General features: G+C 43.1%; 1 protein-coding gene across 6 annotated transcripts in view; it reads left to right on the top strand.

Annotated features, from left to right (window-relative positions):
* tcf12 (transcription factor 12) overlaps positions 1-18,195 on the top strand; it is a 96,011-nt gene that overhangs the window by 66,778 nt on the left and 11,038 nt on the right. For all 6 annotated transcript variants that reach the window (XM_053617405.1, XM_053617402.1, XM_053617399.1 and 3 more), the window contains 5 exons: positions 11,794-11,893; positions 12,326-12,465; positions 12,644-12,788; positions 13,076-13,146; positions 16,371-16,512. In XM_053617405.1, the coding sequence (XP_053473380.1) occupies positions 11,794-11,893; positions 12,326-12,465; positions 12,644-12,788; positions 13,076-13,146; positions 16,371-16,512 (598 nt within the window). The remainder of the gene's footprint in view (positions 1-11,793; positions 11,894-12,325; positions 12,466-12,643; positions 12,789-13,075; positions 13,147-16,370; positions 16,513-18,195) is intronic.

Genomic DNA, 18,195 nt, shown 5'->3' with positions numbered 1-18,195 from the left:
ATGCATAAGGAATCTGGCTGTTTGAAGGCACTGGCGAGCACGCACACCTGCAGAGCCATGCTGCGTTGCTGGGGCAGCTGTGTGCGCGCGCTTGTGTGTGTGTGTGTGTGTGTGTGTGTGTGTGTGTGTGTGCATGTGTGTGAGAGAGCAGTCTGCAGGGTACCTGTATGGCAAGAATGCAGCTGCAGATGCCTGAGAAAGCTTTTGCTTGTGTAAGCACCAGGGCCCCACTAGAGGCCTGAATAGCTGCTTGATAAACAAAATGAACACAATGCGTCCCATCATTAATCCCTCCACAGGGAACACAAATTTATTTATTTATTTCCTCCACACCTACGCTACCTCTTCCTACCTTACCTAAAAATACCTTAACTATTTACATTTTAGCCTCGTCCACATTTCGTAAGGGCTGGGGTGAACATTTGGAGGGTTTTTTTTTTTTTTTTAACGAATGTAAATATTTATGGGAACATCTGCATTGTACTCGAGCGCTGAGGCAGTTTTTAAGATGTAAGGTTTAGGAAGAGGCTGAAGAGGCGGATTGAGAATTTACAAATGTTTATAACCATGTTCATTTTGTGTACAGGATGGAGAGGAGACACAAGACATATTAACCCTTTTTTGCACTGCCTCAAAATTTCCTAGCTGATACTGAACACTTAATTGTGGATGAGCACAATGTCTGTGTGAATTAGTTTAGAAATTGGATCTAAATATTTGACCTATAATTTATTGAGTGATGGTGTACAAGAACGTTGACACGTGGCTCATGTTTATGGATCTTCATTTGCAGCTTATAAAGTCCTAAAATATCATTAAGCCTGAAAATGAAAGTAGTAACCCTTTCCCACTGATAAGGTGCTGTTGACGGTTCTCATTCAGCAAAACGGCCCTGTGAGATCAGGGGCTTGGTGTTATACACATGACCATCATGATAAAAGTTTCTAATGTGATGAAATGGTAAATAGGTCAAAGCAGTAACAAAGTCTGTCATGTTGCATGTAATTTTGTTTTTTAGTTGAGTTGTCTGCTGAGAATAGACACTAAATTTGACGTTGACGTTGGATGATGCAATATGTTCTCAGTTATCAAAATTAGAATTTGTTAATATTTTATGCCCTGGTGCTCCAAGAGAAGCAGATTTCAGGTCCAAGCTATTAGGGCAAGTAGGTTTAACAAAGAACAAAAAAAACAACAACTACTTACTGATACTCATGACAAAATGAATATTCTTGTGCATTTCACCACTGTAATGTGTTCAGTTATGTTCATTTTACATCAATGCTGTGAATTGTTCCGAAGCACACAGCACTACACTCAATGGCCAGGGTACGATCGTTGATACTTGATGATCCGAATGATTTACATTCGGATCATGTGGAAACAAGTTCAGTGCAAAACAGTTCAAAACAATCTCCTGCTTACTACATCTCCTGCAGTCACCTCATGGTGAAAAATGTGATGGCAGTGATAGCCAGACTCAAATAATATCATTGTGATGCGAGAACAGAACACCCAACTTATAACCCAAACACTGTTCAATGAGTGGCTGACTTTTTGTTAAGGGTGTTATACACCTGTTCTATAGCATGACAATGCCCCTGAGCACAAAGCAAACTGTTTAAACTATTTAAGGCATGGCTTCCCAAGGCTGGAGTGGAAGAACTCAAGTGACTTCCACAGAGCCCTGACCTCGACTCCACTGAACAACTTTGGGACGAATTGAAACACCAACTTCACATCACGCCTTTTTGTGAGACATCAGTGGCTGAATGGACACAGATCCCGGTCCAAAATCTGGTGTAAAGGCTTCACAGAAGAGCGTAGGCTGTTATAACAGCAAACCAACGCCACATTAATGCCCATGGTTTTGGAATGGGATGTTCAATTGTCAGGTGTCCACATACTTTTGGCCATATTGTGTAATTCTTCATTTTCCTTAATATTTATTAATGAACTTGACTAGCTAACTAGATTGCCATAAATTATTACATTATATTAGTTACCAGTTTTAACCTTTAGTCAGTTAGGTTTCCTGGCAACCAGAATACAGGACTGGGCAAGAACATTGGCGCTTTTACTTGTCCTAGCTAGTACATTAAATAATAATAATAATCATAAATAATAATCTGTCCACCCCTGAGTTTGGTTGAGAACCAGGTAGAAATACAGGGCAGTTCATTAAAATGTTTGCTCCAACACTAGCACTGACGCTTGTTCGGTGGAAAAAGCACAATACTTGACGAGAGTGTGTATAGCAGGGACTGTGTGTCATTGGTAGTCAGTCAGCAGCGGCTGCTGTCAGGCAGCTGTTTGGGCACCTGTGCTGAAGGACCCCGCCTAACTGTCTGTCTGATGTAGAGTGGAAGGGGAGAGTTCAGCATCTCTGATGCTGTGGGCAAGAGAAGGTTTCTTGTAGGATATTCATGCATGACTGTGAGGCTGGAGCTGTATAAACATCCAGGCTTTTTTAAGCGCCCTTGTCACCAGCTTGTCGGCTTGACGTGGCGATGAGCCAAAGGAGAGGACTTGGGGTATGAGTGAGAGTGGGGGGGGTGACTTACACGGTCAACTTCCTTCTGGGTCTTTTGCAAGTGAGAACCCTGGCTGTGAATGACAAAAAAGATTGTCATTTGCTCTTGACGTATCACTCAGACCCTTGTTTGGGTGCAAGTGCAAGTTGCAGCGGGAAGAGAGGAGGGTTTCAGGAAGAGAGGAGGGTTAGGCCGCGGGGAAGCCGACTAAGACGCAGCATCGAGTGACTGTGTGTGTGTGTGTGTGTGTGTGAGTGAAAGCGTGTGTACTTCCTGTAGAGAATCGACTGCAGCTCCTCCTTTCAGAACTACTGAGCTGGATTTTTGACTAGACAGCCATCTACAGGCGGCAGCAGCATGTGCAGGCTGCAGGCGTGTGTGCGTGCGTGTGTGTGTGTGGGTCTCTTTGAAGCTGGGGCCCTAATGCAGGGTCAGGACCTGACTGAGCAGGCCCTGCAGAGATGGACAAGCCTCGGGATAAAACGGCCCACTAAAGCTGTGTAAGAATAACTCCAGAGATTGAGGTTTGATGTGGTTCTTTCATGTGGCCACTGCTCTTTGTTCTTTAAAGAATCTCTGTTCTTCTTTTTGTTTTGTACTTCATCAGTGCTGTGGGCTTTTTGGTCTTATAAAAAAATAAAGTGTATTTCCCAACAAAAGCTCCTTATGGATCGTTACATGACCAGCATTGCATGTGTCTTGGAGAGTACATCACGCTTGTATTCCTTTTGGAAGATTTAAATTTCTTCAGTTTCTGATTTTCCAGAGCTGGTGAGTCATCACGTCTCTGCTTGCAGGTCATTGGGTCATAATTCCTCCACCAGGGGGCAGTGGTCTTACTATGTTTTTGGATGCATCAAGGGACTTAGACACACACACATGTATACCCACGGTCTGGAGGGAGATGAGCTCATCAGATAAGTGATTCGATAGATGCTTGTGGTTTGACTGGCTCTTATCCACAGAGATGTGCCCACCTCTCAGAGCACTACTGTTTATCTGGATTTGGGCTGGTGAAATTTACCACTGACAAGAGAAACCCAGATAATGGAGGTGACAAACAGCCCAGGCCCATGCTGCTTTCATCTACGTGAAAGAGGGAGCACGGGAGAAAAAGATCAGTTGGAAGAACAGAGAGCACGAGATTAGACTCATTACTCACATTCCACTCTGTTGTAAATTATTTATGCAGGGGAGGGTAAGTGTGCAGATACATGTTCACATACCTGAGTCAGTGCACGAATGTCCCCGATTCTGTTACCAAAAGCCTGTTCTGTCCACAGTCAGCTCTGATTTGTTTGAGCTGTGATGGATGTAAAGTCGTTGCTGAGCTTGCATCTGCTTTGTACACGCATGTGAAGTTTTAGGCCAGAACGCAGGTGGATGTTGGGTAAATGGATGAGGCCCATTTTAATTGGTTTTCATCCTGCTTGGCTTTGTGCACTGGCACAGTGACAGACAGGTCAGACACTGACAAACTGCTTGGCAGGTTACGAGGTATGTCGTAGTGTATGCTAGCTTTGGTTTGATTTTCAGCCCTGTAACAACAACCTTACTTAACAACCATGTTTGGATATCTACTTATACCAGTCCCCTTGTGTTTAACAGCAGCAATTCATTTATCACAAGCAACCTCGGAGGAAGACTGAAATGGAAAGAGCTTCCCTCAGTGTAGTCTAGCGCACAGCATTCCTCAGTTCACGACAAGCATGATAGTCACTAATAAAACTAAAAGACAACGTGTGTAGTTACACGAATGAGGAATGTAAGTGTGGGCCCGCTCAGAAATCCTGGAGTTTAAAGGGATAAAACAAATAATGGAGAAAAAAAAAGTAATTTCATTATTGGACCTGGGTGTGTGTGGGTGTGTGTGTGTGTGTGTGTGGGTGGTGCATGAATGAAGAAACATCTGGTTCTCGGGTCTGGATCTCCTTTTGGCAGCTGGACCACTATAGGGTTGGGTGTGTTTACCTAATAGAACAACGAGACCGACTAGAGTATCCATATTAGCCAAGATTCTTAAGCCTAAACACCACTGACACTGTGTGCTGGTGTTCTTTTTCCTAACCAGCAAACCTTTTTAACAACTGTTGCTCATTTCCACCTGGTTCAAGAACTGCACCATTATGTAATCTGATATCAGAGCTTCCTAATACACTGCAGATGCTGCAAATAGTTTTTTAGCATTCCCGTATTTAGTTCATAATTCTAATTGCCAGCAAAAAGGGTTTGTTTGCACTAATTCATGATTGCAATATTTAATTTCACGTTCTATTTCCACCGTGCACTATATTAGTGCCCCCCCACCCCCGGTGCCTGTCAGATGCCTAAATTGTTGTAATGGAGATAACATCATCTCAAAGCTCCTGATCATCTGAGTTCATGGCGCTGGAACTGAACTGATATGGCCAGCTGAGAACCGACTTTTTTGTGGAGGAAATTCATGACATAATCTCCGGAAATGACACCAGGACCTTCCCTGGTGGAAAAGGGCCATTAGTAGTAGAGTTTGGAAACCGGCTGCATGGCTGGATTTGTACTTTATGCTTAACTACATGTGTATCCGCTAGGGGGCAGGTCAGAGTTGAAACAACCCTCGACAGCTCTCTGTCAACCTGTAACATGTTCGCGATTGCACTTGAACCATTTTGGGGAGACTGTATAGTGATGTGCAGTCGTCATATAAACATGAGTGATTGCACACAAGCGCTTGGATTTTAAGTCGTGGTGGCGTTGATGGTGTGTGCAGTCTGATGACACTGCATCACATTTAGACATCGCAGGAATTTCCGCCGACGTACACGACGATTGACACGCCGAACCACTAGGAATAAACCGTCTCAGGATTGACGGATCCCGTCTTCACTAGCCTACAGCTATCGTTGTGTATTGTGCCACCAAGTGTTCACTCGTGCATTCAAATTCAACAAGCCTGCCGTGGTTGTTGGAACAAAATGTTCCAAGTTCCTTTTCAACCCTATGAGAATAAAGCACCTCTATACTGTGAACACTGTGGACATGTCCATGATCCTTTCTTTTTCTCCGCCATTGTAGGTTCTTCAGTGAATCCATAGCTCTTGCGATTGTTGCGGTGTATCAGTCACGCCGAGTGGTAGCTGGTATCGTGTAAATTTAACACGCCTGCTGTTTTGACACCAGTTGATGGAACAATATGTTCGTCATGCAATAACCTCGTTTTCAACCCTGTGAGAATGAAACAGCTCTATATTATGAAGAATATGGACATGTGTCCATGATTTTCTCTGCTTGGGGTGTCCGGATTTTTTTTTTTCCTTTCTGTTCATTGTCTCTTTTCATTGGTGGTGCATTCCTTATCTGGACTTGGTTTTCGGAGCCTTCAAACACACTTCTATCATGGCACCCTCCCTCAAAGCATCAACTTGAAATGACTCCAGATTTTAAAACGGTACCAGCCTGTCGATTTCATGGCCTTGGAACGGTTTAAAAGAGTCTCGCTCGGAGAAGAAAGAGGGATAAATAATAATGGAATTAAGGGGGGAAAACATAAAGTATCGTTTTCAGAGAGGGGGTGGGATGGCGGGATGTCTTTCATCTTTCCATAACAGTAATGTTGTGAATGGGTCTAGGGGGCAGTGTTTGGGCCAGCACGCCTGCAGAGAGACACATGAAAGAGCAGGTCTGGCTAGAGTGGGCTTTAAAGGGACTTGCCGTAGCACACAGCACACCCTCCCGCCTCACCACAGCAGGAGATGTCTTTCTCTCTCTCTGTCTCTCTCTCTCTCTCTCTCTCTAACCCATTTCCATTTCTGTCCTTCCTTTTCTACCTCTTCCTCTCTTCCTACCTCAAATTGTCCACAGCTTTGGCTCCCCCCTTTCCTCCCTTAGTCTGTGTGTGTGTGTGTGTGTGTGTGTGTGAGAGAGAGACTGAGACTGTTTGGGCTATAACCCCCATGGCTGTGTATGAGAGGCCCTCAAGGGGGACTGAGGACTGGTTAAAGAAAGGGAGCTGTGTGTGTGTGTGTGTGTGTGTGTGTGTGTGTGTGTGAGGAAATTGAGCAGCGCTGTGAGCTTGCTGTCAGGCCCGAGTCCTTTGCAGCTGTTGGATGTGTTCAACAACTCGCTGTGTTTTCTGTGGCCACATGGCGGGAAGCCTACTGAAACAACACTACTTACTACAAAGTTCGCTTCAGAGCAAACTCCGTATGAAGCCATGTTCCAGTACATGGCCTCTAAACACACACACACACACACACACCAAGTAGTTTGACAGTTTGGGGTTTTTTTCTTTCATTAAGTGAGTAAAAAACCTTTGGTAAGGAAGTCTCATGTCTGAACCCAGCCTGTCCTTTGAAGGAAAAAAAATCCTTATTTGGAAAAAAAAAAAAAAAAAAGATTAATTGTCTCAGGACTAAAACCTGCTTTTTAGTTATTTAGTCAGTTGATTTTTCCCTTCTGTCTGAAAATCAACTATTTTACTCATCTTTTACATTCACTCATTTGTTTTTAATTCCTCCCCCATTCCATTATCTGTTTTTTGTTGTTGTTGTTTTTTTTGTTTTTTTGGAAAACCACTAAACCACACTTTCCCCCCTTATGCTCCCTCCCTCTCTACACTCCCTCCCTCTTTCTCCACTCCTTTTGGCTCAGCACTTACGAAGCTTAAGGGACAGAGGCCCCTCCCCCCTAACCGGCGGCTAAAATGGTTCAGCCCCGCTTTGCATAAGGTCTCTGTGAGTAGATCCATGTGTAGAGGCCAAGGCTAAAGGAATAAGTGTGTCTCGAGCCGGCTGGATGTATGCCTAGGGAGCGTTCGAGGTTTTCGTGGTCGTGTGCTGCTCTGAGACGGTGCACTTGCTGAGCGTTGCTCAGTCTGAAGCTGAAGCGTTATCATGTATTGCGCCTACCCCGTGCCTGGAATGGGCAGCAACTCTCTGATGTATTACTACAATGGGAAATCGGTGAGTGCTTTTTTTCTCTGAAGGGAGAGCAGGAAGCGTGTGTGTGTGTGTGAGAGAGAATATGTTTTATGCTTAGCTTGTCAGATATTGGGTTTTGTTGTCTTATGGAGAAAGTATGTGCTGTGTGCTTCTTTCTTAAGAAGAGTTTTATGTGTGTGTGTGTTGCCGTGTGCTGCCTTATGACATGTTTCCATTACATCAGAAAGAACTGAGACATCATCAGTTCTCACTAAGGAATTTGTAGACAAAGTGTAATTCTGTAGGTTTTTTTCCCAATCCGTGATTAGAGAGGCAAAAATATCACTGTAGTTGAATACATTTTTACGACACATAAAATGTATCACAAAATGTATATTTTCTAGAGTAACAGAGTGAAACAGTTGTGCCTCATAACAAATTGTTAAATAAAAAAACCCTATTAAAAACAGATAGATAGATATCACTATTACAGTCTTATTGCCTGGTCTTACTTTGTAATATCTGTAATATTTTTCTAAGCATGTAAGGTGGACCAAGCCCATTTCCCTCTCACAGATCACAGATCACTGCCTTTTCTCTCTTCGTTGCATTCTCACTTCTGCTGACCTGTGTCGGCGTGACAGCGTTTAAATGTAGCGTCGAGTTCAGAGTGCGAGTTTTAAACGGCTGCTCGGTCACCACTGATACTCGCTCGCAATAATAACAAGTGGGAGTATGGGAATGATTAAGGGAAAGAGGCTGTCTGTTGAGGTTAGACTTTCCTGTTTGCCAATCGAGCTGGGAGCAGCAGCGTTGCTGTTATTCCATCTGTTTTTAATCAGTCAGGCATTCTTCACTCTACAGGGAGCCTAATGGAACTCCTCCACCTCCTCGCTAGTCCGAGCCTTTGATTTCTGCGTTCCTCGGAAAACTTTATTCGGTGTGCCTCTGAGCGCGCGCTTGCACTGGCGCACACACACACACACACACACACACACACACACACACACACACACACACGCACACACGCGCGCGCACACGCGCACACATGTACACACTCTGACGACTGTCTTCAATAGGCAAGGTGTTGAGTCTCGCCGACAGTGTAATGGAGAGAATGAGGGAGGGGTGTATGTGTGTGTTTTGTTTTTTTAAGAGAAAGCAAGCCAGAGAAACAGGGAGTATGTGTGTGACAGAGAGGGAGAATAAAAGAGTGTATAAATTCACACAACTCTGGTTAAGCGGAGAAAAGTTCCCAGTAAAGTCTCTCTCTCTCTCTCTCTCTCTCTCTCTCTCTCTCTCTCTCTCTCTCTCTCAAGAGAGTTCTCCATCTGTTAGTTAAATATAAGAATGGATACTCTCTCTCTCTTCATCTTAGCTCATTAATTTGGTGTAGTTCATGTATCTATTACCAGGCAAAATGCGTTTTCTTCTGTATCTAAACTTAATTACGTTTTTCAGCATTGAGGGATTCACCTTCTTGAGGCCTTTGACAGAATCCAGAGTCCTCATAGGCCATTACACATACCCCATTAGGCTCTTTGTTCCTGCAGCACAAAGCCCACTTTGATCTTTTTATATGAAGTATTTCCAGGCTTATATTGCAACAGAGAAAATGAGGAGCATGTGGGCCGCCCGGGTCAGAGTTTAACCTTGTAATTCAAAACAATTGGTAATTTCTCAATAAAATGTCCCTTTCATCTTTTTTTAAATAAGTTTGTACACCAAACATAAGATAAACAATGCTGAAAACAAAAAAAATGAGCTTCATTATGCATCAAGCCTCACATAGCACATTGCTTTGATTTAGCAGCTTTATGATCTTCATGAAGTTCTAGAGAAGCCAAGTCACACAGCAGTGCTTTGTAGTTTTCTTTCTCTATTTCCTAATGGCAAAAATCTTTACACCAAATGCTGACCTTCAGATCTGTTCTTGTTGCCAAATAATTAGTGTTCAATGTCAAAAACACTGCGGAGTTAATGATTCCCAAATAATCAAACGCTGGATCCTGTTTTCATTCTCTTTAAGAGATTTAAAGTTGTACCTGTTGAACATGGGACCCCTCAAGCATTAAACTCTTAGGTGATTCTAAAAGAGCTTGTCTTTAAATGTCATGCGTGTTGTGTCAGGACTGCGTGAGGCTGTACAATAGGTGCTCATTGTGTGTGAGCAGCATGCATTTTTTTGCTTTACTAAGTGTGTGAGACGGGAGTTGAAAAGGAAAGCCCTCGGGCCTTAGTTTGATTCCAAATAAGTGACGCGCAGAGACAGGATGTTCTGTTGTCACTTGCAGCCTTGCGGCTCGGCGCTGCTTTGTGTGGGTTTCTCTTCAGCATTGCCCTGGTTTTTTGCCTTCCGTTATCGTTTATTTTTAAGAGGATGGTCCCCCCCACAATCTTATGTCTTTTAACCTCCATCATTTGGTTTATCCATATGCTGACAGCTTAATGGTTTTTCCATGAGTTGTTGTGATGTGTGTCGGGTGGAGATCAAAGGAAGGTGTGACGACGGTTAGGAGCAGGGAAGGTGAGCTACACAGAGGAACCCTGCCCTATTTACATTAACTGGCACACTTTCAAACTACGTGAAGGAAAAAAATAAAACCACAGATATTTTAGCATCCGTCAGAATGTTCTAGCATTAATGTTATTTTCAGGCTGCTATTAATATATTTTTTTTCTTTCTCCTCAACGACTTGAATAATTTTGTATTCTTATGCTTAGTGCTTTGTCGTTTTGGATCATAGTGATAAAAAGAAATGTTTAAAAAATCCGAATGTTACGGGTGTCTAAGGGATTGAGTGTATGGGTTGATTGACAGCCCCTTAATTAATGTCCTAGTCTCTTTCCTTCTCCTGGTGGTGCCAGTGTGGGGCGCCTGGTGTTTTGGGGTGGTTTATTAATGGGTCGGCTGGTTAGCTCAAGCTAAAGAGGGCAATTAGCATTATCCTCAGCCATATGCTGTCCATTGAGCCCTGAGGGTGAGCCAAAGCCCAAATTTGCCACTCCGCCTTGACCTGACTTCCCCAGGGAACTTCCACTGACCGGGCCACATGTGTATGCACATGCAGTCAATCACATGGCACGACACTGCCGCCTTAGCAAGGTGCTTAGCCACATCCTGCTGGATAAGCTGTCTGAACACCCAGGGCTTTAGATGCTGATGATGCAGCTACAGGGCGTGTAGAGGTGTAAGACAGACACAGAGTGAGCGTGGATAAAATCGGGCGAGCGTTTTTTCGTCCCCGACTTGAAACATGGGCCTGTCAAAAGAAGGAAATTGTGGATTTATAATAATAGGAATGATTCAAGTCGGATTTATCTCTCCAGCTGCTGATGCACATTGCTTGAGAGGTCTTGTGTTTGCACTGATGAGTTGAAAGGCAGGTCTTTCCCTCGATACAAATGTGAAACACATTAAGCAGTCCATCTCGGCCAGTGAAGTCACCTTGCCCATATGGTTCATGTTAAACTGATTGGTTTTCACTAACGTGGCGATGCAATGAGCCCCTTATGTGGTAGGTGAACAGAGGACACTGTTGTTGTGGCTGCACCGAGTTATGCCTTTCTCACGTAATGACTGATAATGAGAGAGATTCTCTTTCGGCAGCAATACTTAGCTTTGCCTCCCCTTTTCACTCTTCTTTCCTGTTTCAATCCATTCTGTTTTGCTCTCCCCCTCTTTCTCCCTCTGTGGTGTGTGGAGCTGGTTTGGCCCCATCTGGAGTAGATGAAGTCAGAGAGCTACATTATGGGTTCTGGGTGGCTTTGATCCTCCTCTTCTGGGACGGGCACTGCTGCAGCTGCAACCACTGCACTGCTGGCCCAACCCAACCGAGCCCAGAGGGCCTAAAATATACACACACACACACACATACACACACACACACACACACACACACACAAAAAAAAACAACAAAAAAAAACGGGCACTCACATATGTAAAGTACATTCATGAACAAACGCGTTAGCACATATAAATAAATGGCCACACATGCACTGAAACACAAACCGTTTGAGTTGTTTGTAGTAAGCATGCTTATCCATTCCATTGTGTTCCAATTAAGCTGTAGCACGCACACACCCACACAACCACGCACACACAAACCTCAAAGATAATCCTTTCCGTTTTCAACACAATGTCCAAATTAGCCATCTGTTACATGATATAATTTGTATATTGACCGTATGTGACATTAGTTAGTTTTGTTGTTGTCTTCTAGGAAAGTCTTTGTGACGAATGACTTAAAAAAAATAAATAAAAATTGTTTGTAATTTAATAATAATTTTAAACAAAATTTCTTGTATTTTCTCTATTTCTTTTTCTTTTTATTTTTTAACAATGCCTCCACTTTTTGCAGGTGTATGCACCATCCCCGAACTCGGACGACTTCAACAGAGAGTCTCCTTCCTATCCTTCCTCCAAACCTCCCAGCAGTATGTTTGCAAGCACTTTTTTCGGTAAGTGTGTGATGTTCTTATTCTTTGTTGTGAAACTTTTATCTCTAGAGGGCACGTATACAGTCATAAACATACAGGCTCAGAAATAGGGCCTTTAAAGTGAGGCTTTACATTGCACTGGCTTATTATTATTATTAGTAGCAGTAGTAGTAGTAGCAGCATTAGTATTCGTAATATTGTTTGTCGCTTGGGACTGGATTTCTCCAGTAAAAACTGAAGTTCGGTCCTTTTAGAAACCACGAAGGGGCACCTGCTCTGACTTCATATAACAACTCAGTGCTTTATCATTTTTAAATTCTTTATGAGCACTATTTATGGTGGAAATTTGTCATTATGGTTTACCTCACCATCTTGACTTGAGCTGGATGGGTAAGGCTTCAATAAAAGCTGTAATGTGATTGTATTCGAATTCACTGTTTCCTCATTAATCAGACGCAACCCACAACTCCTCTGACCCATGGAACTCGTCCAATGGTATAAGCCAGCCGGCTTATGGGGGAATGCTGGGAGGATCTTCATCTCACATGCCACAGTCTGGAAACTACAGCAGCCTGCACTCTCATGACCGCCTGGTGAGAACATCACACTTCTCCACACTGCTGCGAACACTTTGAGCTCTGCAAAGTACACCTTCAAATTAAAGTCGATGCTGTGAGGGTGCTGACGCTCACACATCACATGTCTACACTTATCACCTTGCAATTCTCATTACAGCGTTGTGTGACGATTTTGTGTGTGTGTGTTTTACAGAACTACCCCCCACACTCGGTGTCCCCCACAGACATCAATGCCAGCCTGCCGCCTATGTCCAGCTTCCACCGCAGCACCGCTAGCAGCTCACCCTTCGTCACCGCATCACACACCCCACCCGTCAACACCACAGAGGGAGTTATGGGTAAGATATGCTATGTCCCTCTTGCCACAAAAAAACAAATATATAAAATCCAAATATGCTGGAGTGCACACTTCCAAAAATCCTCCAGATGCTTGGAAGATTATTTTTGGTCATGATGACTTTATCCAGGCTTTCTTTACCACAAGATATTTTGAGCACATGGATCATCCCAGTTGTTGGTAAAAAATCAGAATGTGTGTAATTCATACCAGAGATGAAATGATACTGTGTGCCTTACCCTTTCATTATGGCCGATCAGTAGCTCATTCTGCATTGTGTCATTGCAGCTGCAGCCAACAGAGGTAACGCAACTGGAAGTTCTCAGACTGGAGATGCACTGGGGAAAGCGCTCGCCTCGGTAAGCCCTCGCCTCACTCTCTAAATGCTCTTAAACTATACAGGAGATAATGATCATGATGTTTTTTAAGAACTGATCCAAGTGTAAACTTGCTTCATGTTCTCTGCTTTTGTAATCAACATGTTAAAGAGCGGTGTGTGTGTGTGTGTGTGTGAGAGAGAGAGAGAGAAGCCACAGATTACTGAGCTTTCTAATATAATGGCATGGTTAAGTCTTTAGAATAGAAGACTAGTGTGCTTAGTGAGCGACAGTGCTGAAAAGCTGGGAGACTGAATAAGGTCAGCGGATGGGTTTGTGAATGTTTGTTAGACATAAGCCAGGATAATTGTGCTCTTAATCTCACAGTGTACAAGAGAAGAAGCAGTACATGAAAACCATCCTGAAACCAACGGATTAAACGTTGCTTTGGATAATGACCTCGGCGTGTTTGTGCTAGGTTCTGAAACTCAAGCAAACAACAACCTCACTTATTTTTATCCTGGGGAACTGCCACATTTTAGACAGCTTACAATAATCTTACAGTATTTTTTTTTTTCCCTCTTAGACTCGAAGCACATCTGGACTCATTCTTCACTCTTATGAGTCTCTGCCACCGACAGTTAATACACACAGACTGTTACAGTGTCGATCTATTCATCCAGTGCACATTTTACAGTGCTCATAAATGGCTAACTGCACAAACGGCCAAGCCCACAAGTGCACACTCTTGCGTACACACAGCTAGAAAATTGTGGGCCTGAACGATAATCACAAATTAAGTCTTTTTGTATTCGGCGACTCAATACCATTAGCATGACAATGCAGCAGCGAAACGGACACGCTGGGGCCTGGGTGAGGCCCGCCGCGCTGCCCATTGTGCCCCTTTTGTTGGCGCTTCTTTTAGACGGGACGTGCTTATTGGCCCCCCGCTGGCGGGGAGCAGCGTGACTGATGAGGGGGAGGGGCTGAGTTTGTTGTTGGTAAAATGAGCGGTGTTAGAGCGTGAATGCAGCAGAAGTTGCCTGGGCCAATCAGGGTCAAGAGTCACAGCTATAGAGCAGCAGCAGACAGAGAGGCTCAGAGCCTTTGTTTGTTTTACTACTTTAGTTCAGAGCACTACTACTGTTGTCACTAATACTGGGGTGAGCTTCTTAAGCCAATTTTAGCTTCATGTGAGTTCGTACTTCCTTACTTGTGAGTTGTACAAGTAGCCTGAACTTCTCAACTGCATTTGAGTTCACACGGTTATGTTTCAGTTGGGGATTATCATCTGTGTGGCTGAACAATGATTCTGTCTCTTTGAGACAATGTGGGGGGTAAATTACTCTCGTCACCCTTTCCCCCCTCTCCCTCTTTGTCCTCCCATCATCTCTCTCTCTCTCTCTCTCTCTCTCTCTCTCTCTCTCTCTCTCTCTCTCTCTCTCCCCCCTCACTCTTCCTCCCTCCATTCCTCAGTTTCCTCCAAGAGAGAGATGCACTTGCTAAGCCTCAGGCAGGATTTGCAGAATTGATTGAAACACAAAAGTGGCATTTACGATTTAATAAGAAGATTAATAATGATAATGATAGTACCAGCATTTTTGAAATTTAAATGAGCTCTGTGATCCCCTGTGAGATGGGTCCTGAAACTTTAGACCCGTTTAGAATCAAATCCTGCCAGATCTGTACCGTGTTCCTTCTAATTAGAGGGAATCTAATCAAGTATTCCAACTAGCCCCAGATTATTTTCCGTAGCGGGAACCCGAAAGGTTGCTATCAAAGAAGACTGCAATATGTGCTCTAATCTGCATTCGTCTAAACAAAAACAAAATCTGCTAAGGAAGTTTCTAAGACTTTAAAGAAATATTGCAGCATTTTTTTTCTGCCTAATCACTGTCCACAGCATCTGCAGGGCATGTGCTATTCTGTTTCCACGTACTAAGAAAATCTGTCGTCTCCTAGCGCACTTGTACTAGAAGTCTATATTAGAAGGCAGTTGTCAAAAAATTCAAACGTAAATTTAATCAACATAGAAATTATTATTTTTTATTTCATTTATCGTGCAATGTCTTACCTTAGCAGGGTTTTTTTTGGGGGGGGGGGTTACGGCCAAAACTTTGACTTTCTAGCACTGGAGCAATAGTAAAAAAAACAAATAACTGTACAGACCATCTCATGTACTATCATCTCCAAAAAAACTACACTGGAATTATTATATGAAAAATGTAGTCAAATACCATTCACTACAGAATTCATGAAAATAAATGAATAAGTTGAAGTAAGCACAGAAGTGTCAAAATGAATGTCTTATTGTATATGTAATCACAATACTAAGCAACACTGGAGTATCCCTGGAGATGGTGGTGTTCTCTTCCCAAACATATCAGGGATGCACTGCAGTGTTCTGAGAGACAAGCAATCAAACATGGAGGCAGAAAAGCTTTCTCTCCCCCTCTCTCTCTCTCTCCCACACACACACACACACACGCACACGCACACTAGTTTAATGTGCTGTGGCTGGCCGGTGCCTGATGCAGGCAGGCACTGGTTATTGAGCAGGCAGAGAGGCGAGGGTGCTGCTTTATTACCTCTCATCCATAACTGGAGATGAGACACGGCAGGAGCCGCACAGCCACGCAGCCACGGAGCCAGGCTCATTCACTCTAATGAGCTCCCAAAGAGAGATTAATGACAGTGTCCGCTCTCTCTCCCTCTCATTGCTCTGTATTTCTGGTTCTCGCTTTCTCTCTTTTCTCCTTTCTATTTTATGTGCTATCATGCAAAATAATAAGAAATTAATGGAAATTGGATCGAACTCTAACCCGTATTCTAAAGCGACTTACTAACATCTAGTGACCTGAAATTGTATATTATTTGTGTGACTCATATGTCAGCCGGGTGCTGTGTGAGCCTGTGTCTGTCTTCTCCAACAAGGGCGGCGTGCAGGTGTTCTGCAAAGCCCTGTGCACAGAAGGTGTTTTATTTTTCTTTGCAGCCATTAGAAAAGGCAGTGTTGGATGTTAAACCCCCATATGTATGCAGTGGGGTTTTTACAGCCTTTCAGCCAGTAAAATCAGTAGAATTGATGGGCCAATTCTGGCTGTGGGACGCTAACAGAGACCATAAAGCCAGAGAGGGGAATGACAGGTTGCACTCAGAGAGTATCCGTGAGGTTTCATTGATGGTTATCTCTCTCTCTCTCTCTCTCTCTCTCTCTCTCTCTCTCTCTCTCTCTCTCTCTGTCTCTCTCTCTCTCTGTCTCTCAGATTTACTCTCCTGACCACACCAGCAGTAGTTTCCCCTCGAACCCGTCAACCCCGGTGGGCTCACCCTCTCCGCTCACAGCCCAAGCGGGCGCCGCCTCAGCAGGTACAGTGGTGACAGCGAGTGGCCCACCTGGAAGGGCAGGTAAAGTGTCATTCTTATCACTCTGAGCTCACACACAACACACCATCATCTCCATACCATGTGTTTCTCCACCTCGTCTAACCCTCACAGTGCTTCTTATCTTATTCACTCTGTACTCGGCTCACACGCTCCTTATTATTCTGTTACACACTTTATAAACACGCACCTGTATTAACTATTAGCTATCCTTTACTGTAATCACACGAATAGAGGCACGCTAATGGATATAAACAAACATGCTATTATTTGCTCCATATCTGAGCTGCCGAGGCATTGATCTCAGGGGTCCAGGCTATTCCTCATGATCATGTAATTCAATCTGCTTCTATGATGGGTTCTTTTGCTGCGCTGCTCATCTATGAGACTCGTGTCAGAATATTGAAAAACTGCATACGCTCTTAAAAACCTGGCTTAAATGAATGTTTATTACTACTGATTATCACTATGATTACTACTGAGGAACAGAATGAAGATGGCACACTTCTTGAATTTACTTCCTTTCATACATTGCAGTAGAGCAAAACTACACTACACAAGCTTCATCAGTATTTCTATAGCCATGTCAAGTTGGACAATTTCCATCTAGTTTTGACTTTTATATTTTCTGGGGTTGTTTTTGTTTGAAATTTAGTTCATTTCTAGTTAACACTGCTTCTTTGTTTATCTTCGATTTCAATGTTTTGATATCTTTTTATTTCTAGATTTCAGTTTTAGTCATTTTACTTGTAGGGACCGGCATGTTTTTGAAGTTTGTTTTTTGTGTTTTTGATCCTTCGATTGGAATGCAGGAACACACACTACACATTATGTAACAAACCAAGTTAAACTTGTTTCATTATCATTAATGTCAAAGTACATTGTTTAAGGACAATTTATATTGTACTACCTTAATACTCTCTCTCTCTCTCTCTCTCTCTCTCTCTCTCTCTCTCTCTCTCTATATATATATATATATATATATATATATATATATATATATATATACTATACTACCTTAATGTTTCCTTAACAGAAATATGAGTACACAGTAAAATAAAGTAACAGTAAAATGTGAAATTTAAGTGTACACTTGAAGGATGTTATCGCTTAATGTTATATAACAGTCACTGTATTTAGAAAAAAGTAAACAAAGCCTGAAAAGAAATTGATTTACACTTGTACATTAAAAAAAAAATTATTTCATTATTTTTAATTTAATGTTAGTGTATAATTTTCTCAGCCTGATTTCTTTAATTATAATAATCCCAGCATGCACGCGAGTGAGTACGCACGCATGCATGTGTGCATGTGTTGGCGTAGTGGCGACAGCTGTCTCCGTGTCTGTCCCTCTCCTCAGCCTCAGCTGTTGTCCTGCTCCTCACACAGCTGTTCCCCCATTTAGCCCGACCCACAGACCCCCTCGTTTATTAGCCTGACTGACTGCGCAGGGAGCATGAGGGAGGTGTGAGCGTATGAAGAGGAGAGGAATGACTCAGCTGATGTTGTCCATATAGAGGGAATGCTGTTCCCCTCTAAGCCAACCTTTTGCTCCCTTAAAACAGCAAACTGTCACAGAGACGGTCCCCTGACCTCATTTTCTGTCACTGTAGTGTTCTTACCTCCAGACATTACAACGCCAGAAAAGACTGTATAAGTTTGTTTTGGTAACGTATGTGTTTAGCTAATGCAGTTCATTCATGTTGG

This window comes from Ictalurus furcatus, chromosome 27 (assembly GCF_023375685.1).
Source record: "Ictalurus furcatus strain D&B chromosome 27, Billie_1.0, whole genome shotgun sequence".
Classification (NCBI taxonomy): Eukaryota; Metazoa; Chordata; class Actinopteri; order Siluriformes; family Ictaluridae; genus Ictalurus; species Ictalurus furcatus.
This window is presented reverse-complemented; position numbering and strand designations above follow the sequence as displayed.